Source organism: Pichia kudriavzevii, chromosome 5, assembly GCF_003054445.1.
Source record: "Pichia kudriavzevii chromosome 5, complete sequence".
Classification (NCBI taxonomy): Eukaryota; Fungi; Ascomycota; class Pichiomycetes; order Pichiales; family Pichiaceae; genus Pichia; species Pichia kudriavzevii.
The window spans coordinates 570,834-596,935 of NC_042510.1; the positions used below are offsets into that span (position 1 = coordinate 570,834).

The window sequence follows — 26,102 nt, forward strand, 5'->3', positions numbered from 1 at the left end:
AATAGAACATCATGTCTCTAGAAGGCGCAATAGGTGAAGAGAAAAAACTAATGTCTCAGTTGAGAGGCCGCCAAACGAAGGCTGAAAGTGTCAGCCGTAGTAGAAGTGTCTCGGCAAATCCTAAAGTGAGCAGAGCTACGACAAGATCTAATAGTGCAGCACATTCTATAGCTGAAGAAACGCCTTATCCAACATCAATTACATTTCAGGATCCTTCCCTAAGGCTGCTGACGGAACCAGTTAAAGAAGAGGACGTAAATGTTAGTTCAGAAGAAAGATTGACTGATGAGGAGGAAGAATTGGCATTTCAGGACGAAGGTAGAACGTTACCAAACTTTGCCGTTCCAGAGGAATCTGATACAAACCGAACTGATGAAATTGCTCTGATGAATGAAAGGCAGATGATGAAAAAGGCAGAGTCTGCAAAGGTGGCAGATTCCATACTAGCTTCGGAAAGAGCAATCAGCAATGCCAAAGCAATCGGTAGACATGTCCCACATCAGATAATGGATACTCTTGAAGAAAAAGCTAAGAAGGCTGGCACTGAAATCCACGTTGATCCTGAAGAGTTTTACCAGGAAAAAACAGAGCGTAAAAGTAAACTTGAGGAATATGCCGTCTACAAGAAGAGACTCATACAATCAGGAAGCACAACCAATACCGGGTTTATAGCCCCATACACTCGAGATGAAGAGAATAAAATAGATACAGAACTTGCGAAGATGTTGAACGAGAAAACCAAGCTATCAGAAGTTGAGTCTGATGCCACACATCAACGAGCTATAAGAACAATAACAAGGGGTAATTATTTTGAAACACTAGTTAGCAACGACATCAAACATCCTAAAAGCTTCATGTTATGTATGGATTTCTCAGAGGAGAGTAAATATGCACTTGAATGGTGTGTTGGCACAGTTTTAGTTGACTCTTGTGTGCTGTATATATTGAACGTCCTTGAAGATGATGATTATTCGTCTATGCATCTTAATGGTATTCCATCCTCTGGAAAAGAAAGTCATACCCAACATTCGACTGGAGCTAGTAGGGAACGCACAAGAGTAAATAACGTTAACGAAATCACGAAAATGGTTGTTGACCAACTGAAACGTACAAAACTCCAGGTTCATGTTGTTATCGAGTCTTGTCACCACCCTATACCGAGACACTTTATTGTTGGCATAATAAAGCATATTTCTCCAACACTAGTGGTTGTTGGCTCGAAAGGGTCTTCTGCAATCAAAGGTGTTTTGATGGGGTCCTTATCCAACCATTTGGTGAGAAAATCGCCTGCTCCGGTGATGGTGGTCAGAAACAGATTAAAGAAGATGACTAAGAAGACCAAGTTCACGAATAATATCACTTCACTAAGAGGGTTGGCGGACGCTAAGATTGATTAAGATTTTTAAATTTTGGTAGCCATCTTGAATTGGTTCATTAGAAACTGGTGGCCGTGAGATTCTTGTTGATAGTTTTCTTTGTTTACTTATCAAATTCATATTATATAATAAAATATATTTAACTAATTATACAAAAATAAATTTACTAAGCTACGTACCAAAACAATTCTCTGTCATCTGCATCACGACGCAAATATTCCTTCTCTACCAATTCCTCAATTCTACTTTTCACTAACGAAGGCTGAGGTCTAAACCTCTTGCTGACGTCACCAATTATTCTAACCACGTCGGTGACTAAGACTTGATATTTGGCCGATTTACGTGCCTTCATTATTCTGACAATTGCGGCGTCGACTTCAAGTTCACGAGATTTTTGGACAGAGGCCAGTGTCTCAACATGCTCAGCTTCACTTTCAACTTTAGATGTTGAGCTTGTTGCATCCAATTTTCCGCCGGAGTTTTTAGAGGACGATGACACAGACACGGCAAGTATTTTGAATTTTGTCTGTGGGCTCTTGAACTCTAAGTTTAAACTAAAGCTATCTGTTGGCCGAATGTCCCTCGACATTGGTACCTTTTTTAAAATTCTCGTCTTAGGTGCAACTGCAATGCTTTGTAAGTGGCGAACTAAATCTTGTTCTGGTATCTTGGTTTTACCTTTTATTTCCTCAAAAGTAAGAGATTTAGTACCATCTTCTGTGTCGTCATCATTAAAACATGTTAAGATAATAAAAGCTGCTAGAGTAGGCATATTAATTAGGTAGGATTTACTAGGAAAGTTCATCTTTAAATCAATTGTACACATATTTGGAGCCCAAGTTAAATTTCTACCATTGTAGGTGCTGTGATAAAACTTTTCAAAAGAAGCTTTGGCAATATCCAATGCTGGAACATAATCAATATCCTGCATAGTTTTATTAACTGGTATTGGCCAGTTATTTGGGGTAAGAATGGAATAATCAACTTCAAATTCTCGCCCACCGTTCATTCTCGCTAGGTCTGATAATAGAGAGGTATTTGCGATGCTTTGCTCATACATTTTTGTAATGTCTTCGGAAGTTTTGATATCTTTGACCATTCCCTCTAACTTGGTGGTAAAACTTGACCCTGCCTCTGTTTTTAACCTGTTAATCATCATCAACTCAAGTTCATTAGATATAGATTTATTATTCAAAAGTCTTTTTGCAAGGTGATTTTTATAATATTTTTCAAAAATGTCTTTATCCTTGATATACCTGAATATACTTATAGATTCATTGAATATTTCGTCAACTTCCTTATGCGATTTGTCTTTCAGTGATTTTTTGATGCAGTCATCAATAAATAAAGATAAATATTCCTGAACTCTATTATTTTCATTCAGAAATGTGGAACAGGCCTGCTCCACCTCTTTGTGCATTTCAATATCCCCATCAAGCGACTTAATTATAATCAGATCATAATTAGATTTGGCAATAATAAAATTCCTGATATAATTAATAGCAAAGAGTGTGTTTAGTTCCTTATTTGATTTTTTGGACTTTTTCTTCTTTTCATCAATATCTATATTTGTCGTTTGGCTTTCATTTGTTTGAATTTTAGATATTTCCTTTAAGTGTTCACCCTTTTTGATGATGATAGTTTTCAGGCATTCTTTGAAAATGTCCTTAGTTGATTCCGTTCGTGAAGTTAATTTATAGACCTTTCCAAGTAAATCATAGTCCCTAGTCTCAATCCACTTCTGTAGTCCATCATTTTCAAGTTTTAGAATATGTTTGATATTCAAAAATACCAAATCGGTGTACATCAAGTCCTTTAGTTTATTGGTTGTCTGATCAGGAATGAAAATTTGAAACCTAGCAAGTTCATCGTTGATCAAATCAATAACTTTTGTGACGTAAATAGTACCACTTTGATAATCCAGCAACTCTTTGACTTTCTTTGCATAATATTCATGAGAGGAACGCAACAACTCAGGTTCAAAAAACTTGGAATAGTAAGTGTTACCTTCCGGATCTGATAATGACTCAAAGATACTAATCGTGGATTTCAACATAAATTTATCAATTATGTCACCATTCCTATTTAGATTAAAGTAATTTATGAACACATTGATTAGTTGTTCACCAATTGTCGTGTTATTATGATCTAGTTCATGCATCACTATTGAGTTCTGGAAAACAAGCAGACCAACATCGTAGATTAGCGGTAACTGATTTTCTTTTGTAAAAGTACGATCCATGTACATTACTACTTGGCTGATCAACCAAATGGAAATCAAATGATCGTCCCATATAGAATTGAATGAATTAATGATCTTAGCAGCTTCAAACTTATCAATTTCTTGCTCATTTGAGTGTTGAGTGATCAAGAGTTCCTCAATTATACCTCTAACGTTTTTTTCTAAATGATCAACGATTTCGTCACGTACATGCTGATATAAAAACTTACCATTCTTGGAGATCACCAGATTATAGGCTATTCTGTATAGTTGTTCAAACGACCATTTTGAGGCGTTTTTATTTTGAATGTCATGAATCGCAGTTGAGAGTAGTTTCCACGATTCCTCTGGATTGACCTCGGTTTTTGAGCCCGACTTCCTAGGGGGACGAATTTTGGTTTTCGTTTTCTGTTGCTTTGCACCTGTGTGTAGCATTGCTATCGATAAATTGTCGGCAAGCAGAAGATCTTATTTAAGTGGCACTGATTCTGTATTTAACTCATGAAATTTGTAAAGATGTTAAAAAGAGCGAGATACGGCACATGAGTACCAGGCGCCTTCGAAAAGAGTAAAATTTCCTCACACCTGTTTTGATGTATAATAACCTTTTTTTACTTGTCATTTTATAATGTACAGTTTTGGACGGTTTCTTGGAGTAGAGGAGTCCTAGAGGTAAACATGTCAGATATATTAGATGTGATGAACATAAAGTCCTTTCCCCAAAGGCAAAAAAAGAAGAAAGAGCCTTTACAATCACAGCAAAACTTGGTTGAAGCAAGGCAGATATATACACCTGAAGAATATGCTTCAGATAATCAGAAAAGAAAGTTATCTGCTATGAATAGAGAACTATACAACCTTATTGGGACAAATGTTCCGCCATTGGCAGTGGATACAGCATCTGTTACAAATGCTGGAGGCACAAAGAAGTTTAAAGCCAAATTAGTAACGTTAAAGAAAGATCAGCCATGGAGGAAACTTGGATTCAAAAACTCAGCACGTGATGATGATTTGATATTGTACCACTGGGCGAAAACAAATTTAGGCAAAAATGTGGAAGGGCCGAAGAAAGAAGAAGAAGAAGAAGAAGAAGAAGAAGAGAGCTCAAAAATCGAGATTGATCCCAACGAGTACAGATTTACGAAGTACAACACTCGTTTGGAGATTCCGAGTTTCTCTAGAAAAGAGTATGATGAAGCGTTTAGGCTATACCAAGACAGCCAGAAGAAATCAATGGAAATTAAGTTAGCACAGGACAAGTCTAAAGAAGAAAAGGAGAAAGAGAGGGATAACGAGAGAGAGACCGAAAAGGGGGAAGACAAGAGGAAAGATAAAGGGAAAGAAAAGGAGAAAGAGAAGAAGCAAGAGACGCAGAATGAAAAAGAGAAGGAAGAGGAGAAAGAGAAGAAGCCAGAAACCCAGAATGAAAAAGAGAAGGAAGAGGATATAAAGGAGACTTCAACTATCAACGAATCAGTGGAGACAGTTACAAAGAATAATGACAACGAGGAGAAACAGATTGTGGATTCCGTCGAGAATAATGGAGAGGTTACTGCAGAGAAAGTTGTAAAGGAGGAGGCAGATACCAAGGCAAACACCGAGACACAGACAGAAATAGAAGAGTCAAAGGAGTCAAGTGAATTTTCAGATCCAAAAGAGAGAGAATGGACCTATGAGGAAACCAAGAAGCTTTTTGACTTATGCTCATTATATGACATGCGTTGGGCGGTGATCTATGACAGGTTTCAAGATGACTATCCTGATCGAAGTTTGGAAGACTTGAAGGCTCAAATGTACAACATATCTGCCAACCTGTTAGAGAAAAGAGGCGATATCAACGATAGGGCGCTGATTAAATCACTTCGATCATTTGACAAGGAGAGAGAATTGTTACGCAAACACTATTTGACTAGGTTGATACATCGTGCACCTACTGAAATTGCAGAGGAGGAATCCTTAGTTATAGAGGCACGTAAATTTGAACTAGCTGCAAAGAAGATGCTGTACGAGAGAGGTCAGCTATTACAATTGTTGGATTCTCCGCAATCCAGTGCATCGGTCCAACAGTATCTAACATCGCAAGGTTTGACACAGTTATATAATTCACTCATGTCATCTGAAAAGAGCAAGAAGCGGAAAGCTGAAATACCTGTTGCACCCCTACTCGGGCCTAATGCTATACCACATACACAGCATATTTCAATGTCCAATGCTGCCGCCGCTGCAACTGCTGCTATTCATCCGACGTCTTCTTTTTCAGCAGCAGCTACTGCATCTGCGGGCATGTCTCTGTCCAACAGCACCAACTCCAGCAATAAACGGCGTAATGCTGGTACCAATGTTAGTGGCAGATCTAGTACTCCTCTATCACAAGGGCAAAAGGGTGTCAGTAAGTTGAGTGAAATACAGCAACTATTACACAAGACCCTTAGCGAAGAAGACCTGCAGGTGTATGGTATTGAGATCCACCAAGACCGGATTCAGCCAGGAGTATATGTCAGGTCGCAGAAGATAGCCTCATTCAAGCCAAGTGTTCAAGCCAAGGTCCACGAGATCTTAGGCCAGCTAGGAATGTCGGTGAAACCCACCATACCTACAGGACCTGTTGCCAAGAAGTTTGACGAGCTCCTACATAAAATTTCCCATTTGGTTGACTTGAAGAAACAAAGCGATAAACTAACGACGGAAATCGAGTTAGTGAAGAGACAGAAAGGTCTCTTGTAAGTTCGAATTATCTGACTCTTTTTTATGGTTGTAAAGTAAAGGGATATTTAATTACAAAGAATGTATAGTTATTTCTCGAGGTTAATGGAATTACCAAATTTGGCGTAAAGGGTCGATTTGAGAGACTTCAAAGTATCCTCAATGGAGGAAATGTCCGTTTCTGTTTCTGTGATTTCATTCTCCAACTTGTCCGATTTCTCTTGCAGTTTCTCCATCACCTGTGACTGCTTCAGTTTCACAAAACAGCCGTCACCTATAATGACACCATTTGGATTGGCGGTTTCCGGGACCTCTCCGCCTATCAAATAGTCCACAAGCTCATCTTCGTCCACGAGTTCCAACTCCAAAGATACGTCATCGATTTGTTCTTTCTCGGATTGTAGCTTCTTCAACTTTTCATTGAGACGGTCAAACTTCGTCATCAAGGTGCTAAAGCGATTGATTTGTTGCTGGTCTTGGAATGTCACGTCATTCTTGTTGGCCGTGCCCTCTGGAAGCAGCTCCATTGCTTGGTTATACTGTGAACAAGACGGTGGAGGCAAACAAAGTCCAAATTAGTACCAGTGACAATGTCTTTTATTCCTGTGCTAACAGAAATGAACTAACTTGTTGATTACTGAATAATTAAATAATTAAATAAATAAATAAATAAATAACAGCAGAAAAATAGGAAATTTGGAAGAGATTCAATGTTTTTTTCTTCTTCTTCCAACCACCGACGCGTCGACGAATCCGTCTGGAATTGTGAAAACAAAAAAAAAAACTTTTCAGAATTTTCTCCTTTTTTTTTTGTCGTTTCTCTCTGGGACAAAATTAGCAGCATTTTTTTTTTTATTATCACAATTTTCGTCATTGAGCCAGAAAAACAGAAAAACGTGACTGGAAAAAAAAAGGCAAGAAAAAAAAAGGTTATCCAGCCAATGAGCGCGCGCCGATATCGAGAAGGAGGGGAAAAGCCATGGATAATTGTTGGCGATTGTCCGAAAAGGGAATGTGTCACGAAATGGAACGTGCTCTACTAGTGGTAAGTCAAGATAGGGCAAAAAATCTCTAGTACATAGGATACGGGCAAATATGCAATTTCGGTGGGCTCATGATATACATATTGTATCATAGTCTACAATAAAGTATAGTAAGGTACTTAATTGATTTATATTGAATATCAACAATAATGCCATAGATGTCGAGGGGGAACTCCTTAGTGCGAACAGAGTTAGCCAGTGTTCCACTATAGACAGAGTCAGCTTGGTGGGCCAACTATTCAATCAATAGTTTCAATGAGCGGGTTCCATTTTAAGTTTAATAGGCTCGTGCATGAATGCGTGCATATTCTATGTACTCTGCGCGATAAAAGAGCGAGAGTTGCCCCTTTGGGAAGGAGCGAGCCCAGGTATAAAAGGGAAGCGTTACCCCCCCCTCCATCGTGTAAGTAATGCGGTGCTCAGCTATCGTATCTGTGGAAGAACCCTTGTAATGTTTGATTCTTTTATTCTTTATTCTTCCTTTTTTTCTTTCTTCAGTATTAACTCACTCTTTTAACGGTTCTATACCTATTTATCTGCTTCAATTTTTTCTTTGCTTTTAGCATAGTCCAAATTTCCTATAAAACAAAAAAAAGACAAACAAACTTGTTTTTTTTCTCTCTCTAAAAAAAAATTTTTCAAGAATAAAATGTCTCCATTATTAGAAAAATCCCAAACTTTACGCAAATACCTCGACTTGCCTCAACACGGTAAAGTTATTGCAGAATACGTCTGGATTGATGCTGCCGGTAACATGAGATCCAAGGCTAGAACCTTGAACAAGAAGATCAACAGTGTCTCCGAATTGCCAGAATGGAACTTTGATGGTTCTTCAACTGGCCAAGCTCCAGGTGGTAACTCTGATGTTTACCTTAAGCCTGTTGCATTCTACCCAGATCCTTTCAGAAGAGGTGATAACATTATTGTTTTGACTGAATGTTGGAACAATGACGGTACTCCAAACAAGTTCAACCATAGATACGAATGTAACAAGTTGATGAATGCCCATGCTGATGAAGAAGTTTGGTTTGGTTTAGAACAAGAATATACTTTATTAGACCCTGTTGACAATTACATTTATGGCTGGCCAAAGGGTGGTTTCCCAGCACCTCAAGGTCCTTACTATTGTGGTGTTGGAGCTGCTAAAGTTTATGCTAGAGATGTCATTGAAGCACATTACAGAGCATGCTTATATGCAGGCATTACCATTTCTGGTATTAACGCTGAAGTTATGCCATCCCAATGGGAATTCCAAGTTGGTCCTTGTGAAGGCATTAAAATGGGTGATGAGTTATGGATGGCTAGATTTTTATTAGAAAGAGTTTCTGAGGAATTTGGTGTTAAGGTTACCTTCCATCCAAAGCCTTTATCTGGTGATTGGAATGGTGCAGGTTGTCATACCAATGTCTCTACAAAATCTATGAGAGTCCCAGGTGGTATGAAGCAAATCAATGAAGCAATTGAAAAGTTGTCAAAGAGACACAAGGAACATATCGAATTATACGGTAAAGATAATGAACAAAGATTGACTGGTAGACACGAAACTGCATCAATGGAAACTTTCTCAGCTGGTGTAGCAAACAGAGGTGCTTCTATTAGAATCCCAAGATCTGTTCAAGCTGAAGGTTATGGTTATTTTGAAGACAGAAGACCTGCTTCTAATATCGATCCATACTTGGTTACTGGTATTATGGTTGAAACCATTTGTGGTGCTGTTCCAGATGCTGACATGTACCAAGAGTTCAAGAGAGAATCTGCTTAATTTTCTTGATGCTTTTAAGGATTAATTATCATCAACAATTAACACTTTCCAAAATAACGGTCATATTATCTCCGAAATTCAAAATCAACATTAACCACAGCCACAAACTCCCCTTCCTACCTTTCTCTGAATCTAAATTTTAAATTTTAAATTCTAAATAAATATAATTTACCCAATTGAAGCAAAAACAAAGAAAAAAATCATTAAAAAAGAAGAATGCAAGTAAAATAAATGGTATTTTTTTTTTACACATCTCAAAAAATGGACTTGCTAAATGTTTTAATTATATAACTTATTTTTTTCTTTCTTCTTGAACTTATTATTTTTTTTTTCTCTTTGTAAAGTATACAATTGGCAGAATTGTTGCTTTTAAACGGCATACCTATTTGGTAGCTATAGGTGGTGGGCACATTCCACTTCATTCTAACCACCTTTTGATATTGTACATTATCCCTTTTATCTTTTCTTCTTCACATCCACATCCACACACACACAAACACAAACACACATAAACAAAATATCTATATAGTTCTTTTACACTGGTTGTAAACTTAATATCACACACTTCTTTGCTTTCTATGGATGAATGCGCACGTTGGATTTTCTCATTCCTTGAAAATTTACAGGCAATTTTTCTGTTTCCTACATCCTCCATCTGTACACCAAAAAACTATAACAGCTTTTCAACTCTATAATGGTTATACGCTATATGTGTCCCACGAGTTACAATAATCGTCGAAGGAGATAGCTGTCAGTCGATACACTTTTGCCAGGCCTCTGTTTGTCAATGGATCCATTACTAGATTATCTCAATACCCAGTCGCTCACGCACTCATATATTAATATAGATGTGGAGGATATCCCGCATTTACATCACGCAGTCTGCTATTATACACAATCTCCTTCTGTCTTACACAAATATGAGGGTCTAAGAAACGAGCCATCAAGGTTACCTAGCTTCGACTTCTCGCAGATGAAGCGGACGAGTCCGTCTCAGGTGGATTACAAACTGAGAGTCAGACTGTATACGATGCAGTTGAGGTTGGAGATCATAATGTCCGAGTTTAGACTTGCAGGAGGAACAATTTCAAGGCTGAAAGATTTATTTGCTCAGCTGGGACTACAGGACGAAATTGGCGCATTGGTGCAGGTGATAACGTTAAGGTCGGAGCTTCTTGAAGTGGAAGCTGTGTTGCAAATGGATAGCGATGAAAAGGGTACATTATTTGATCATCTCGCAAAGGTTAAGAACACAGTGAATTCTTACATTGATCAATCGACGAAATTGGTCATTGACTCAGCCAATAGAACCGCTGCACTGAGCATCACTGGAATGGGCACTGATGCGCTAAGAGATCCGGTCGATTTATATGCGATAGAGAAAAGGAAAACGGCTCTAGACATAGATATTGCAAATCTTGCAAAAATAGTAAAAATAAAGGACAAGTCTTTAGACCCTTTAATTTCATCACAGGAGACAATACATGCTCTATTTGAGCTACTCAAACAGAGACCTCTAGATAATGAGATCCTTATCGAATTGGCTCATCAGTACTTAAATATCGGCAAGTTCAAGTATGCGTTGTGGTGTGTTAGTGAATCCTTACTTATAGGATGTAATGATGCATGGAATATTTGGTCACTACGGGGTGAGATCTGCATGCTACAAAGTGTTGCTTTGTTAAAGGATGAAGATGGTACAAATGCTGCTCGGAATTGGCTAAATATTGCAATTTCATCGTTTTGTTACTCAATTGAGCTCTGCGAAGGTTATATCCGTGCATGGTGTGGAATTTATAGATGTCTAAACAAGCTGAAAGGCTTTGCAGAACTCGATAGTGTCCAACTTAGCCTGCTCGATATTTCTCTTAAACTTTTAAATGAAAAGAAAAATGATCATGCTGTTGCTTTGGATGAAAGGGAGAATATTAAATGGATATTGGGAAGTTGAAACCAAAGGTAAAGAATGCGTAAAAGGCGAGGCATGGTAGTCCATACAAAGAGAAGGAAGAGACTTATATATTGGAAGGTTACATAATCACACAGCATCCGTTGGTGGCCGTCTCATCAAGACCTTCTGACTGAGCTGGTCTTCCCCTCTGTTTGTTGTCGTCTCCGTTATAAGTTAGGCTTTTGAACTTGTTCTTTTTGGGATAGCCCCAGACTTGTGGTATTAAGGGATCATGGGTTTGCTCTGTATAGTTGATTACCATCAATGCACAGTTTGACGCTTTAACTCTGGGCGTTTTAAGCTCTTCCATTAACTTAACATTGTATTTATTTATTCTTTCAAGTGTCAGCTGTTTTTTTCTATTCAACCGGAAAGCATGTATCAACTTCTCCCGAAGCATTGCCTGTTGTACGTTTTGTTGTTTTTTTGGCCTTTCCATGTATGCGTTGGAAGTACTGCACTCTTTTGCACCATTTTTTAGTTTTAGCGGGCTAGTATCAGATTCCTCAGATTCCATACTTGTTGTCGTAATTGGTGTATTCGGTTGTTGATATTCGAAGGTCTCTGAACCTTGTACAGTTTGCATTTGTGAGTCTGAATATCAAAATTCTCGTTTGATACTTGCTGGCTTTTTCTTTTGCCCTTTCGTTAATAATGCCCAGCAAAATATTCAAGATATTTTCCTTGTGGCCAAATAAAGCTATTACAACTTGTATATCTTAACCTAGCGATTACAAAAGATATCTTTTTTTCTGCACAAAGCTACACAAACAGCTGAAGAACTAATATTCGACAAAATACTATTTGCTGCAAAAAAAAAAACTAAACCTATTTAGAAATTTGAAAGGAAAAAAAAAGGAAAAAGAACAACAGGCAAAGCCGAAAAGTGGAACATGAAACAACTTGGTCGGTTTCATGTTAGCGAAGTTGATGTTTCAGATACCGTTTGCTGCTACCACACACAAAAAAAGACTATTTTAGTTACTTTTCAGGCATCGACATAACTAAGAAGGGGTATATCGGTGAATTGTTAGCTGATTAAATCAGCATAGCTTCATCAACCATACTGGGAATGATAATAGATGAAAAGACAGTCGCAAAACATCACGATTAGAAATCTCAATCTTTTAGACGGGGAGCATTTTTTTGTGTTTCCCTTTTTTTGTTTTTTGCATTGTCCCTTTCCAAGAAACCACATTGTTTTCTTTCCATATGCATTGAAAATACTCTCTTTTTAACATCTAACAAAAAAATTCAGGCCGCAAATGAGCAGAAGGGAATACGAGACTAAATATGGATTATATTTGTTTAGAGAACAAAGTTTTAGCCTTCAAAAACCGGAAGAAAGATACACCAATATAAAAAAACTATTCTGTACAGCTATTAAGTCAAAGACTCACGAAGAGGCTGGTGGAAAGCAAAAGAAGCGTAAAAGGAACAGGCACAAAGGCAAAACAATTAAACAGAAGCTTCCACTTGCAACAGCATCTTCGGAATTAGCAGAAGTTATCCATCTGTGTGAAGATGGCGATGACACTTTTGAGTTGATAAAAAGCTCATATAGGGCACTGGTCACCGTTGAGAAAAATCCAAGCTATTGGTTTAATAAATATAATAAAGATTCCCGCCTTTAATACCATATTGGCTTACAATTAATACATAAGACACCTTTATGTCAAGCTTATAGGTTTTTATACCAATCCTCTAGTATTGGAAGCTCGCTTGCCTGAGGTCCACTCCCTAGAAAATCAAACATAAACGGTATTGGGGTGGCTAGGTTCGTGTCACTCACCTGGTCTTCTGCTCCCATTATATCGGAATCAATTTGACTAAATAATCCATGCAAGAATTCCTGTTGCTTCTGTATATCAGTGAGATCATCCAATGTAGTGTCTAGTTGTACTAATGGGTGCTCACTAGAAGTTTGCACATCTGTGTTCTTCGCTCTCTTCAGACTAGAACGGTTTGCCTCATCGGTTTGTGAGTACTCCGAGCTCGAAAATCCAATGGGAGAAGGCATGGAAATGGTAGAAGAACTACCTTCTACTGAAGATGTCGGTCTCATAGATATGGAGGAAGCAACCAGATCTGGAAAACTGTTGTATATGTTGTCATTACAATCCCTAGGATTATTCAGTCTAATCTTGGATTTGTCAGATAGATTCATATTATCTCCTTGGTCGGCTACATTCAAGTCAATTTTTATGCTTTCAACTGCTTTCTCCTTTCCAAGCTCATTCAAGAGATCCATCATCAAATTTGTAGAGCCTGTCTTATCAAATTTGTTAGAAACTTTCATCCATTTTGAAACTCTTGTCAGAATTACTGACATCTTTTTTGCAACTATTGATCTACTCGATATATTTTTGATACTAGCGCATACCTTTTTGTAATCTTTTTCAACGTCCACATCCAAGTCAAGATGCTGTGCTTTTATCAATAGTCGTGCTCTGATTAAGGCAACTAGCGCATGCATTGGCCGGTAATAAAAAAATGTCGGGAAATTGGAAGTTTGGTTGCACAGTTGAGTGAAAGACTCTATAACCTTCTCACTTGCCTTCACTAATCTTGTTAATGTTTGGAGGTATACTTCAGTAACAACTTCTCTTTTGTCTAAAACATGGCATACCACATAGTCGTACATCGTCATTAATAATTGATAGTATATTATTGACAGGAGATTTTTTGCTTTAGATGAAGTACTGAATAGTTTTGAATCTCTAGCTAATGTTTGCATACGTTGCTCATAACCAATCATTGTAGATCTAAGCTCATTGTTTGTGATTTTGAATTCTTTTGAGGTACCTTTAGGTTGTGTATTTGCTAGTGACAATTTTTTATTAAATCCATTTGGACAAAAAAACTGAAAAATTTCTTCCCCTATTGAAACCAACCTTGTGAAAAAATGTAGGAACTTGTCTGACTGATTTGTTTCTCCTTTTATCAACAAGTGTGAACATTTTTCATGAACTGGTGTCCAATTAACAACTTTAAACTTCGGTAATGATAAACCCAAAGATCCACATGAAGCATAAACCGACATATAAGTCCTTACCATTTGTTTGTCAAAAGAATCATCTGTAAGCACAGTGGAAGAATGTTTACATGCTTCATTTCCAATATCCAAGCATAATGTTAAACTTAGTGCCATCATAAGACTCATTTGATGTTTGTATGATCCCCATTTTTTAGGCGGTGAGCACCATAACGATAATATAGAGTACACGTCTATCATACTAACAGTTATGTTCCCCGTGATAGCCACCCTAAGAGATAGTGCTTCTTCCAAGTAGTACAATAAGGTATCATGTAGGTCTGGTTCATTTAGAGTAGTAACGGTGATACATCCTAACAAAAGTAGAGGTTCATTATCTAACAGCCAACTATATGTGTAATGCTTAGGAAAAGATATACATGGCCAGTAGGGGTACAATTCGGTTTTGAAATACTCCAACCTTTGGCTTGTTTCTGTGTCTGTGATTATGCCTATCTTTATCAACTCCTTCACTATGTTGGCATCTTTTGATATCCACGGCAGACCTGGTACACTCTTTACTGAACCCGCCTTGATTGAATTTATTGTATTTGCTTCCCTCCTGTCTGCTTCATTCGTTGAGTTTCTTCTTCTGTGTATAGCCAAAGTATGTGCAAGCAAACGCTGTACCTCAGCCAGTTGATCTTGTAGCATTGCCAAGTTTTCCTCGTTCAGCTCAGCATCAACCTCACTATAATTTTCCTCTTGGAATGTCTTGATGTATTTGTTTGCTTCATTAATTGACACTTGGAGGTTTACCAAAGGTCCCGTACCTTTGATCTTGCATTTTTTCCTTGGTCTTGGTTTAGCCATAGCAGACGTGGGATCGACAGTTGCAGAACATCGAAGTCCCGCTTTGAAGCACCTTGTACAACTCTCATAATTCGGGTCTTCAAAAACGCATCTCATCTTTAAACGGTGACATCTAGCACACGCTCGTAGCCGGCGAAACTTGTTAGCAAAATCTGTTTGTTTATCTTGGATATTTTCTGACACTTTTTCACCACTGTCCTTGTTTTGTCCTGAATCAGGGGCTCCCGTAAGGATATTTTTGCTTGAACAAAATACATCCTGGTCCGCCATTCCAATTCAAGTTTTGAAAATCGATTAGATATTCCTATTGATACTACAGATTAAGCAATGCCTTCGTTCACCCTAGAATAAGAAGACGAAAAATCTCCATTTTAATCCATTCGTAAAGTACCATGGAAAAACAACATTTGCATGTTCCGCGGCGATATTACGGGGAAACCCGAATTCCTTATCAGTAGTTCATCCATCGAGTTTTAATTGTTAAATAAAATAATATAACTACTACAAAGTACATTTAGATTTCAACAAAGCCATTCCCTTGTACCACGCCTGGACGTAGATTGGTCCACGCTACTCCAATAGCAGTAAATTTCATTAGATCTAAGTAATCTTCAACTCTAGCATGTTGAGTACCATTGACATCTACAATGTCATCATAGTCCGACCAGAAACATTGGACATTTACTCCTAGATTACTGATAACTTCTACGTCATTATCGTAGATAAATGGCAGCCACTGCAGCTTCACCAAAAAAATATTAGATTTTGATGCTGTCGATTCCCAGCTGAGTTTGTGCATCTGAAATATATCAATACCTTTCATGGTTTTGTAGATCCAATTTCCGTGCTTATCCCTGCTCATGCCATTCGGTACAGCATCTATTCCTATGTCAGTATTGTTTTCATTTCCCTCTGTGTAATATGTGATCATCTTTACAGGAGCCTTGAATTTGGGGTTTGTGGCATTAAATGTCATATAACATTGTCTACTCTCCCTGACTTGGATCTCTAATACGGCTTCTAGAGGCGTAAATTTATCCAATGAATCAACTGAACGAAGGTCAGTGCTCCATCCGTCATTCGTGTTCGACAAAATCGAAACATTCAAGTAAGAGTTATATGAGTTATCTTCAACGGTCCCAGATAATAGCCATGGCCGAGTACCTTCATAGGTACACATTTCAGTTCCACTTGAGTTGTAAGTAGTACACTTTACGTCAGTCTCAGCGATTGTAGGAACTTCTGTAAGGGTATCCAAAATAAAACCTTCTCTACCATAGACCTCTGATATACTTTTATTTGTGGTTGCATCAAAAGTTTTCACATATCTGAATTTTATTGGGGTGGATTCATCCGAAAAAGGAGCAAAATAACAACACATCAATGAAAAAAGAAACAATAGAAATGTAATCTGAATACCTACATAGTTGAACTTGTGAATAAATGGCGATACTACGATTGCAAGTAGGATACCAACTGCCATCACCAAATCCCATACATTTTTGGCATAAACACTGCTTTCCTGAACAGTTTCATGTAATGCACCTATTGTCAAAATCCCTTCACTATAGATGAAGAACACAGATATCGGTACCAGAATGAGAAATTGGATCAACCAATCATACTGAAATGAATTAAGAGCTTTTTGCTTAATATTATGCATAAACGTGTCACGCGTTTCGTGATCTATTATTACCTCGGACTCATTCAGCAATGGTTGCCTTTCACTATCTGAATCCTCATCGTCATTGGCATTGTCATTGATATCGTGGACCTCTGGCCCGGAAAAGGTTCTCTCCGAAGAATTATTAGACATTTCTTGAGTATGCTCATCTGTTGCCTCTTCGCTGGATCCATAATACACTTTATACTCACGTTTGTAACATGGTGATTTCAAAAATACAAAGCTTAATAACCCGAATAATGATGCAATTGAAGTTAGCAAATAGACAATGGTTGAAACATATCCGCAGATATTTGAATATTCATTTATTTGATAAGTCATCCACACCAGAGAGATCCATGAAATGGCATTGAGTTCTAGCAAGATAATGAGTTTTTGCTCGTGGACAGGTTTAATGATGTTGGCTAAATTGAGAACCAAATAGTTGATCAATAGGGTCAAGCAACATGATAATATCAATGGTAGATAATAGTTAACTGACACCAATAGGGGATTCAAGTTGTACAGGTACATCAACAGTAACTTGTTTGCATAGTAGGAAAGAATCAATGCCACAGGAAAGCGAGACCATCCTCTAATTCCAACAAACCACGTTTTTCTCCTATTCACTATCAGTTGCAATATCGAAAGCAAAATAGGAACAGTAACTAGCAGTAGCACATTGATAGTAAAGTTTTGAACCATCGAGAAATTGAAAAACCAAATATTCAATATATCGAAATATATTGAATAGTTTAAGTCCTCGTTGTATTTTTTTGACGAGTACAGAACATCATCTAAAATGTCAATCACATTGGACGCCATTGCCCATAACGATCCCTTTGATGTGTATTTTATACTATCCTTGTATGTATGGTAAAAAGATCTTGGCAAGTAAAATGCGATATCAAGACCCCTTAACCCGAACTTTTCATAAACATGGTAGTCTGTTTGGGATGAAATAAAACCAGAATTAAAACCTTCTTGAAAGATTGAGTTTGCAAAAGGAGTCCGAACATTGGAATACCAATCAATCACTGATTTATCTGTACCTCTGAATAAAACAGGCAATCCACCAGCGCCAGTTCCTTCTAGGTTGATAAAGAATTCAACCTCGTTCGCCCATGCATGTTTCATAAATGCTTCTGCCCCTAAAAGGCCAAATTCTTCGTTGTTGTTAAAATTCAAAACAAGCGTCCTCTTTGGCTGTTTACCCGATTGAAGTAAGTGTTTTAGCACTGCAAGCATTGAAGCAATGCCCATGCCATCATCGGTTGTACCGAAGGACGTAGGGACAGAATCGAAATGAGCTGATAAGAGTACGCTTGATAGTTGAGAATCCGTTCCTTCTATTTTAACCAAAATATTAGAGGACTCATAAAAAATGACCCTGTTGTCATCGCTTGATTTATTGAAGACGTCATGTTGATTGATCAGAATGGTATGATTGTTAACTTTATCAGAGGATACCTCAACGTACGGTACATCATAAGAAAGAGAAGAAACAACATCATACAAATAGTCATGCAGTTCGTCGTTCTTTGGAGAGGTGAATGGGTGTTTTGTTGAAGATATTATTTGTAAATGTTCCCAAGCAAAGTTCAATAGTTCGGTATTGTTATTGGTAACCTTCAAAGCATTGTGAACAGCCACTTTTTGAAGTATGATTGTAATAATAAACGTCAAAAATACAAGAAATGTAAGGGATGTTTTTCTAAATCGAAAGGTGTTCCTAAGAACACTACCAACACCCATCTTTTGTTATTTGTTGAGTTGTTCAAGTGGTATTTTTTTTTGTTAGCCAACAGATGTCAGTCCCTAATTTCTTTATCAATAAGGGAGAATATCTCGGGAAATGAGGTACAATCTAAACAGTAAAAGAATAATTATTCTTAAAGTGTTCGCGACTATGTTTTTCTTTCTTTCCTCGTTTAGTAATAAAATGACGAAAACACTGGTGAGATGTTTCCAATTTTTTATAGGGAGTTGTGGTATATTAGGAAATGAAACTTTTAGATGTATAACATATATCTGGAGTTATACGGGCAAGTAATGAATTTCCCAGAACTGAAAAATGATCTAATTCTAAGGGCTGCTCGCGGTGAGACAGTGGAAAGACCTCCTGTTTGGCTGATGCGCCAGGCTGGTAGATACTTGCCAGAATATCATGAAGTTAAAGGTGGTAGAGATTTTTTTGAAACATGTAGAGATGCAGAAATCGCCAGTGAAATCACCATTCAGCCAATCGATCATTTTGATGGTTTGATTGATGCGGCGATTATTTTCTCAGATATCTTGGTTATTCCTCAAGCTATGGGTATGGATGTTCAAATGATAGACAAGGTTGGTCCTAGGTTTACCGATCCATTAAGAACTCCAGAAGACCTAAAGAGAGTAAACTTTAGTGCCGATGTGAAGAAAGAGCTAGACTGGGCCTTTAAGGCTATCACTTTAACCAGAACAAAGTTGAATGGCAGAGTTCCATTATTGGGATTCTGTGGTGCACCATGGACGTTGATGTGCTATATGATTGAAGGAGGTGGTACCAAGATTTTCAGGTTTGTTAAAGAATGGATATTTAAGTATCCTGAAGAAAGTAAAAGGTTGCTAAAGGGTATCACTGATGTTGCTGTTGAATTTTTAGCCCTTCAAGTTCAAGCCGGAGCTCAAATGCTGCAAATTTTTGAAAGTTGGGGTGGTGAATTGAGTGCAGATGATTTTGAAATTTTTTCCTTACCTTATCTGAAGGAAATTGCAGAGAGGGTCCCATTAAGACTCAAGGAGTTGGGACTTGAAAAGGTCCCAATGACTGTGTTTGCCAAAGGCTCGTGGTACGCTCTAGATCAACTCTGTGATTCTGGTTATGATTGTGTTTCTTTAGATTGGTTGTACAGACCCGAAGATGCCGTCAAGGTTAACAAAAATAGAGTAACTTTACAAGGTAATTTGGATCCATGTGTCATGTATGGAAGCAGAGAAACCATAACAAAGGAAGTTGAAAGGATGATCAAAGGCTTTGGTGGTGGTAAGAAGCACTACATTGTCAATTTTGGCCATGGTACCCATCCATTTATGGAGCCTGAACAAATCAGACATTTCTTGGAGGAAGTTCACCGGGTAGGTAGCTTGTAAATATCATTTATTGAGATATAGAGTTTTATGTATTAGGAGTTTTTTTAGTCTATAGACAGTCTATACACATAGGATGCTAATTATGTAAGGTTTAAATCTTAGTTTCTCATCAGCCCTAATTTCACAATTTTCTGAAGCGATTGTATCTTTGGATCATCCGATGGTGCATCAATGAACTTGTGGAGTTTTCTAGTCATTTCGTCGAGAACGAGTTTGGCCCTCTCAGCAGTTGGACCTTCTCCCCGAGCTAGCTCCTTTACTTTACGTAATGATGCAAGGGCAACAACATACCTACCTTCAATTAAATCATAATTGAACTGTCCATTTAGGAAATCTATGGTTTCGGGTTTACCACTAGGATTTTGCACTTTAATTAAATTCTCGATTTTTTCGATTCTGGAATAATCCTTCTTCAAAACTATATTTTCAACCAATTGTGTCGCCAACGAATCGGAATCGTAAACTTTGTTATATTTAAGCATGGATTCTTTCCACTTAATTTCATCCTTCTTATCCTTTTTCGATCTTCTTGTCGTAGTAGTAGATAGGTCCAAGGCCCTTTCTAATAAATCCTTATTCTCAACAGTATACTGTAGTAAAGTCATGACATCAGAATATATACGACCAATGAAAGGTTGATGGAACAACTCATCAGACCACTGAATGGTTTCATGATATGCACGGAAAGTTCCCTTACGGAAGGCGTAAAAATGGAAGTCAAACTGATCGTCATAGTATTCTTCATATATTGAAAAGATGGAAAAAAAACGTTGCAATGATAATCCCAGGTAAGCAGAAACCTGTTTCTTGATCAAATGAATATTGATTTCGTCATCATCTTGATTACCACCATCATCATTTGCAGTCGCTGAAGGTTCCTTCTTTTCCAGTTCTTGGAAAAGAGAAAGTTTTTCCTTAAATAGTCTTGCTAGAGCTTCTGCATATTCTGCTATAAACCAACATGCTTGGACTTGGTGCAAGTCTTTTACACCCGTTGGCTCTTCATCGTTTTTGGTAAACAAGGAGGCGGTTTTGATGGCTTCTTCAATCATATTTGCCCTGAAGTAGTACTTGACAGTTTTGGTGTTTACAAACCTATCCTGAAGGTCCATCAGTCTTGCAGTATTCATCTCATTGACTGCATCAGCTAATTTACCTTGGTGCTTCAATATTCTGGCTTTATACATGTACAATTCAATCAAAGTTGGTGTGATTTGAATAGCTTCGTTAATTTTTTTCATTGAATTTTCGTAGTCTCCAAGCCTGTAGTAGTGTTGAGAAACAAAATATTTGATCCATGTCAGATTTAAGGGATCCTTCTCACTGGATTCATATTTTTCGGCAACCTTAAGGATAATTTGGGGGTGGTCCTTCTCTTTGTACAAGGTTTTAATTGCGTTAAATGCAGAAGGTACGCCTCTTTTAAACAATCCCGACATGTATGCATCTAAATGAGATTCGAAAAGTTCTCCCTTGAGGAAAGTCAGGGGTAAATACTTAGGCAAGTCAGATCTCGGATAAAATTTGGCTAGCTTTGTCAACACCTTCAACTTCAAGTCCACGTTATCTTCTATTTGCAAACATTTGAAGAGGTCTCTGTAATAATCGATATTGTCCGGGTTCTTGATTAAAAGCTGTCTAATAACCAACTGTCCTTCATTGTACTTCCCAAGCTTCATCAACAACTCATACTTCATTTCCAACAGGCCAAACGTGTCATAGCACCTGAATTTATCGGTCCGATCCAATTGCTGATCGATATATTCCAAAGCTTTTTCATATTGCTCGAGCTTAATATATAATGTGGCCTTGTATATGATTGCCTCAGAATTCTCAACCATATCTTCCTCAATTAGTTTGTCTTTAATGATTTCTTCAATTTGCTCGCAGATTTTGATTGCACTCTCATATTCGCCATTCAGGTCATATGCCATTGCCGTAGTACTGTAGTTTTGACGATACCCGGGCTCCGCTTGTAGGTAATCAAACCTAGTCTTTGTTAGCAAGGGGAACTTTCTCAATTGCGACAAACATGAGGACAGGTCTCTCAAAATCGCCTTGTTGTAGGGATTGTTGCTATAAGCAACAGTATAGTAATGCGCCGCCTTTGCATAGTCCTTAATTTGGCGATAGTAGAGGGCAGATAAATGTGCAGCTATTGAGTTCTTTGGATCATATTCACTAGCCCTTTCAATTAAGGATTGACACTCAGCTAACGTTTCCTCCGATAAGGTAACCAAAGCATTGACATCCTTGGATTCGGGCTGGTTTGGATGATAAAAGCAAACTATCAATGCCTTCAACGCTATAGTTGGACTGTGATGCGGTGCCTTCTTGAGGATCTTGTCGACAGAAGCCAACGCCTTCTTGTAGTTCTTACTCTCATAATCTGTGAGCGCAACCCTAAATAACCTGTCTGCCTCAGACATGATACTACTACTTGGAGAGACAAACTCAAACTTGGCCATTCCAAATAATGTACATCTCTACATAAATGAAATCTACATCTTACATTGGCATTTTTTTTTCCAAGGTGTTTCGCTCCTTACTGTATCCACACTAATGAAAAATCGAATAATTTTTATCTTCAGCTATTTTGCCCTTGTATCACTTTTGAGGTAAATGTCCGAAAACGGAAATGGAAACGAAAATGGAAACGAAAAATAAATTTTACAAATTTATAACAAACCCTCATCTTCTAAAATAAACCCTCTTGCCCTCTTTGTTTGTTTTCAACCTTTGTTGCCTCGCTTTGCTTAATATAAAAAAAAGGTTCTCTCCGCGGAGATCCACGGCAACTTACGGCCGCTCCCCGCGGCTGCACCGCCCCTCCAGAAAGAGGAATGACTTCTCCCAATCCGGAAGAGAAGGTATAGAGAATTTAACGTTCCGTCGGAACTTCTGGATTCCAATGAACTCCAACGTCCCCCAAATAGGTAGTCTGTTATGGGTAAACTTGAGCACCTTCCTATTGTGGAACGGGTGGTCCCTTTTGGGATAACTGAATTTCGGTGCTTCCATTATATTTACCAAAGGATAAGCGATTGGTGTATATGAATATACATACAAAGTAGAGTAATTCTCCGTTTGATAACTTTTACTTCGATGTATCGATTAAAGTTTCACATTTGGACCTGGCTACTATATAAGACACTGGAGATACCCAAATCTTTAAAGCTTTTTCTTGTACATCTATCTCTTTATCTTTCCTGCTCTTTCTGTCAACTTGTGCACTTTTTCTGTTTTTTTGCTTTTTAACGATCAACAATTGCTTTAGGTAAACAATGAACTTCAAGCTCTTAACCACAGCCTTATCTTTGGCTTCAACAGTCAACGGTTTCAAGTTGGATTTCCCATCCTCCAGCGTTTTGGCTAAACCTTCCTATTCTGTCACCGCAAAGCCTTCTGCTTCGGGATCTAAGCTTCCATCCCCAGTCCAAACAGCAGGTTTCAATGAAACTATTTACAAGGAATTCACCCAACATTCTCCAAAGATGTTTGTCATTAACATGTTCTCCCTGGAAGAAGAACCATTCCTAGAATCTTATGACTTTGTCCATGAATTCGAAATCCCTGGCTTGTCCCCAATTTACAATACCATCCACTGTGACAAAGATTACGAATTATGCCAAGTCACTACCGGTGAGGGTGAAATCAACGCTGCTTCTACCATCTCGGCTCTCGCCCTATCCCCAGTCTTCAACTTAACAAAGACCTTCTTCCTCATTGCAGGTATTGCAGGTATCTCTCCTCATCAAGGTACCATTGGTGATGTCACTTTTGCTAGATTTGCGGTTCAGTTCCTCGAATACGAAGTCGACGCTAGAGACATGCCTTCGAACTGGACCACAGGCTACTTTGCCTTGGGAACTGACCAGCCAGGTGAATACCCTGTCAACATCTACGGTACTGAAGTTTTCGAATTGAATGAAAACTTGAGAGATCGTGCCCTCTCTTTAGCTCAAACCGCTTTCTTATATAACGGTACCAAGGCTAACGAGGAATTCAGATTGACTTACAACTACGCTCCAGCAAACAACACTCCAAAGGCTATTGCATGTGATACCTTGGCTGGTGACACCTACTGGTTTGGTGAAGACTTGGATGAGTCCTTTGCAAATTACACCTCTTTGATCACAAACGGTACTGCAACTTATTGTACTACCCAGCAAGAAGATAATGCTACCTTGGAAGCTTTAATCAGAGCTGGCTCTTATGGTTTGATTGACTTCTCCAGAATTGTCGTTATGAGATCTGCTTCAGATTTCACCTATTCCGACCATTATTCCGGTAACAAATCTGTTGAATTCTTTGATCATGTCTACCAAGGTGGTATCACTGCTTCCCTAGTTAACTTGGTCTATGCTTCCAGACCATACATCGCTGATGTCTTGGAAAACTTTGAAACTTACGACTCCGGTAAGTACGAACCTTCCAACTATATTGGTGATTTCTTCAACACTTTAGAAGACGATATCTCCAAGAGAACCTGGGGTAACCCTACTTGGGGCACTGCTTAAGTTCTTTTTTATCCATAAGCACTACACCCGTTGATACCTGGTCCGCCAAATCGTAGATTCTAATTTTATGAACGTTCACTTTTAATATATAACTTTAAAAGATTAATCATCTTGATATCTCTATATATCTCTTTCTTTCTCTCTCTCTCTCTATACATATATATTTAAATATATATTGATATATACACTCACTTTTTTAGTGTCAATCATAGAAAGAAAATATCTCTCCTATTTACAAGTCTATTCCAACATACGAATCAATTATATTGATCTTCAAGGTTGTTAAATTTCTGAATGATCTGTTCAACTGGAATGTTTTCAATCTTACGATTATCACGAGATCTAATTGCTAGCTTCCCAGTTTCAATCTCCTTATCACCAATCAATATGATGTAATTGTAACCTTTACTGATAGCATCTTTAGTTCTGAATCCAATAGTTTCATTTCTGTCATCCAGATCAACATAAAACTTCTTTTCACTTAGCTTTGTGGGTGCATCGAAATCTTCATGTTCGTTGCTCAACTCCTTGACAACTTTCTTCGCATGTTCTTTATGTGCATCATTGATCGGAATCACAATTGCCTGTCTTGGAGATAACCAAAAGGGCCACTTTCCAGCGTAGTGATCAATCAACAATGCCATAAATCTTTCAACAGATCCAAAAATCGCCCTATGTATCATGATAGGTACGTCATAATCGTCTTTATCGTTTTGATATTCAAGTTCAAATCTTTGAGGTAGTTGAAAATCTAACTGAATTGTTGCTGCCTGGTGTTCCTTACCAAATTGGTCCGTCAGTAGAATATCAATCTTTGGGCCGTAGAACGCACCGTCACCTTCTCTTAATGACCAATTGCTGACCCCTAGCTCAGAATCCAAAACTTTGGATAGCTCAGATTCGGCACGACTCCAATCTTCCAAACTGCCAATATAGTTATCCGGTCTAGTCGACAACAACATTCTAAATTTGCTCAAACCAAAAACACCATAACAAATTTTTATCAATTTAATAGTCTTGGAGATTTCTTCACCAACTTGATCATGCGTACAAAAGATATGGCCATCATCTTGGTGAAACCTACGCACTCTAGTTAATCCAGTCAGTGCTCCACTTGCTTCATTCCGGTGTAAACTTGACCAGTCACTGAATCTGACCGGTAGTTCTTTATATGACCTATTGAATCTTTTGAAAACAAGACAATGTCCTGGACAATTCATCGGCTTCAGCCCATAAACGTCGTTCCTTTCTGATTCATCAAATTTGGACTGGTCATTACCCTCCACTCTAAACATGTCTTCTGCATATTTTGCCCAATGTCCAGATGTTTCCCAAAGTTGTTTCTTGTACATTAATGGTGTAATAACTTCAGTGAAACCTTGCTTTTCTTGTTGGAGCTTCATAAATTTCAAAAGCTTGTTGAATATACGTGTTCCATGAGGTAAAAAGAAAACGGATCCTGGGGAATTTTGATCTAGCATATATAGCTGTTGCTTAGTTGCAAGTTCCAAAGTCGCCGTTGAAGTGGATGGATTCTTGCCATTCGGAGGATGCGTGTGATTACAGAACTGTCTGAAAAATCCATTATTTCTGAGAAACAATGTGCCCCCTCTGCTCATAGTTGCTTAAATGAAGAAGAGCTATTTTATTCTGTGAGATGCATGTTGATATCGTTGGTAATCTTTCAAAGTGATCAATTCATTTACATGATTATTTCATAGATCGTCGAGGATTTAGTTTTCAAAGCAAATTTGTCGGCACGTGATGTTCATAGTATATATATTCCTAATCACGTGTCCAACAAGGCTCTGCAGTTGCATACATACCTGAGAGAGAAGGAAAGTTTAAAGATTAAGTTCTTATAGTTTTTATATGCATAAGTAT

General features: G+C 38.0%; 13 protein-coding genes across 13 annotated transcripts; 6 read left to right on the forward strand and 7 right to left on the reverse strand.

The window, feature by feature from the left end:
* Window positions 1-11: 11 nt before the first annotated feature.
* On the forward strand, window positions 12-1,397 carry C5L36_0E02750 (uncharacterized protein; the record flags this gene model as incomplete). Its single annotated transcript, XM_029467829.1, has 1 exon — window positions 12-1,397. One exon carries the CDS (start codon window positions 12-14, stop codon window positions 1,395-1,397), a length of 1,386 nt encoding a protein of 461 aa, XP_029323689.1.
* Window positions 1,398-1,542: 145 nt separating this feature from the next.
* C5L36_0E02760 (uncharacterized protein) lies at window positions 1,543-4,032 on the reverse strand (the record flags this gene model as incomplete). The annotated part of the gene is made up of 1 exon (XM_029467830.1): window positions 1,543-4,032. One exon carries the CDS (start codon window positions 4,030-4,032, stop codon window positions 1,543-1,545), a length of 2,490 nt encoding a protein of 829 aa, XP_029323690.1.
* Window positions 4,033-4,275: 243 nt separating this feature from the next.
* On the forward strand, window positions 4,276-6,321 carry C5L36_0E02770 (uncharacterized protein; the record flags this gene model as incomplete). The annotated part of the gene is made up of 1 exon (XM_029467831.1): window positions 4,276-6,321. The coding sequence occupies one exon, from the start codon at window positions 4,276-4,278 to the stop codon at window positions 6,319-6,321; it is 2,046 nt and encodes a 681-aa protein (XP_029323691.1).
* Window positions 6,322-6,389: 68 nt separating this feature from the next.
* On the reverse strand, window positions 6,390-6,827 carry C5L36_0E02780 (uncharacterized protein; the record flags this gene model as incomplete). The annotated part of the gene is made up of 1 exon (XM_029467832.1): window positions 6,390-6,827. The coding sequence occupies one exon, from the start codon at window positions 6,825-6,827 to the stop codon at window positions 6,390-6,392; it is 438 nt and encodes a 145-aa protein (XP_029323692.1).
* Window positions 6,828-7,992: 1,165 nt separating this feature from the next.
* C5L36_0E02790 (uncharacterized protein) lies at window positions 7,993-9,105 on the forward strand (the record flags this gene model as incomplete). The annotated part of the gene is made up of 1 exon (XM_029467833.1): window positions 7,993-9,105. One exon carries the CDS (start codon window positions 7,993-7,995, stop codon window positions 9,103-9,105), a length of 1,113 nt encoding a protein of 370 aa, XP_029323693.1.
* A 787-nt stretch (window positions 9,106-9,892) lies between these two features.
* C5L36_0E02800 (uncharacterized protein) lies at window positions 9,893-11,056 on the forward strand (the record flags this gene model as incomplete). Its single annotated transcript, XM_029467834.1, has 1 exon — window positions 9,893-11,056. One exon carries the CDS (start codon window positions 9,893-9,895, stop codon window positions 11,054-11,056), a length of 1,164 nt encoding a protein of 387 aa, XP_029323694.1.
* Window positions 11,057-11,135: 79 nt separating this feature from the next.
* C5L36_0E02810 (uncharacterized protein) lies at window positions 11,136-11,642 on the reverse strand (the record flags this gene model as incomplete). Its single annotated transcript, XM_029467835.1, has 1 exon — window positions 11,136-11,642. One exon carries the CDS (start codon window positions 11,640-11,642, stop codon window positions 11,136-11,138), a length of 507 nt encoding a protein of 168 aa, XP_029323695.1.
* A 1,095-nt stretch (window positions 11,643-12,737) lies between these two features.
* Window positions 12,738-15,173, reverse strand: C5L36_0E02820 (uncharacterized protein; the record flags this gene model as incomplete). Its single annotated transcript, XM_029467836.1, has 1 exon — window positions 12,738-15,173. One exon carries the CDS (start codon window positions 15,171-15,173, stop codon window positions 12,738-12,740), a length of 2,436 nt encoding a protein of 811 aa, XP_029323696.1.
* Window positions 15,174-15,417: 244 nt separating this feature from the next.
* On the reverse strand, window positions 15,418-18,321 carry C5L36_0E02830 (uncharacterized protein; the record flags this gene model as incomplete). The annotated part of the gene is made up of 1 exon (XM_029467837.1): window positions 15,418-18,321. One exon carries the CDS (start codon window positions 18,319-18,321, stop codon window positions 15,418-15,420), a length of 2,904 nt encoding a protein of 967 aa, XP_029323697.1.
* A 261-nt stretch (window positions 18,322-18,582) lies between these two features.
* On the forward strand, window positions 18,583-19,698 carry C5L36_0E02840 (uncharacterized protein; the record flags this gene model as incomplete). Its single annotated transcript, XM_029467838.1, has 1 exon — window positions 18,583-19,698. One exon carries the CDS (start codon window positions 18,583-18,585, stop codon window positions 19,696-19,698), a length of 1,116 nt encoding a protein of 371 aa, XP_029323698.1.
* Window positions 19,699-19,796: 98 nt separating this feature from the next.
* On the reverse strand, window positions 19,797-22,166 carry C5L36_0E02850 (uncharacterized protein; the record flags this gene model as incomplete). The annotated part of the gene is made up of 1 exon (XM_029467839.1): window positions 19,797-22,166. One exon carries the CDS (start codon window positions 22,164-22,166, stop codon window positions 19,797-19,799), a length of 2,370 nt encoding a protein of 789 aa, XP_029323699.1.
* An 816-nt stretch (window positions 22,167-22,982) lies between these two features.
* Window positions 22,983-24,218, forward strand: C5L36_0E02860 (uncharacterized protein; the record flags this gene model as incomplete). The annotated part of the gene is made up of 1 exon (XM_029467840.1): window positions 22,983-24,218. One exon carries the CDS (start codon window positions 22,983-22,985, stop codon window positions 24,216-24,218), a length of 1,236 nt encoding a protein of 411 aa, XP_029323700.1.
* Window positions 24,219-24,475: 257 nt separating this feature from the next.
* C5L36_0E02870 (uncharacterized protein) lies at window positions 24,476-25,837 on the reverse strand (the record flags this gene model as incomplete). Its single annotated transcript, XM_029467841.1, has 1 exon — window positions 24,476-25,837. The coding sequence occupies one exon, from the start codon at window positions 25,835-25,837 to the stop codon at window positions 24,476-24,478; it is 1,362 nt and encodes a 453-aa protein (XP_029323701.1).
* Between the last annotated feature and the right edge of the window lie 265 nt (window positions 25,838-26,102).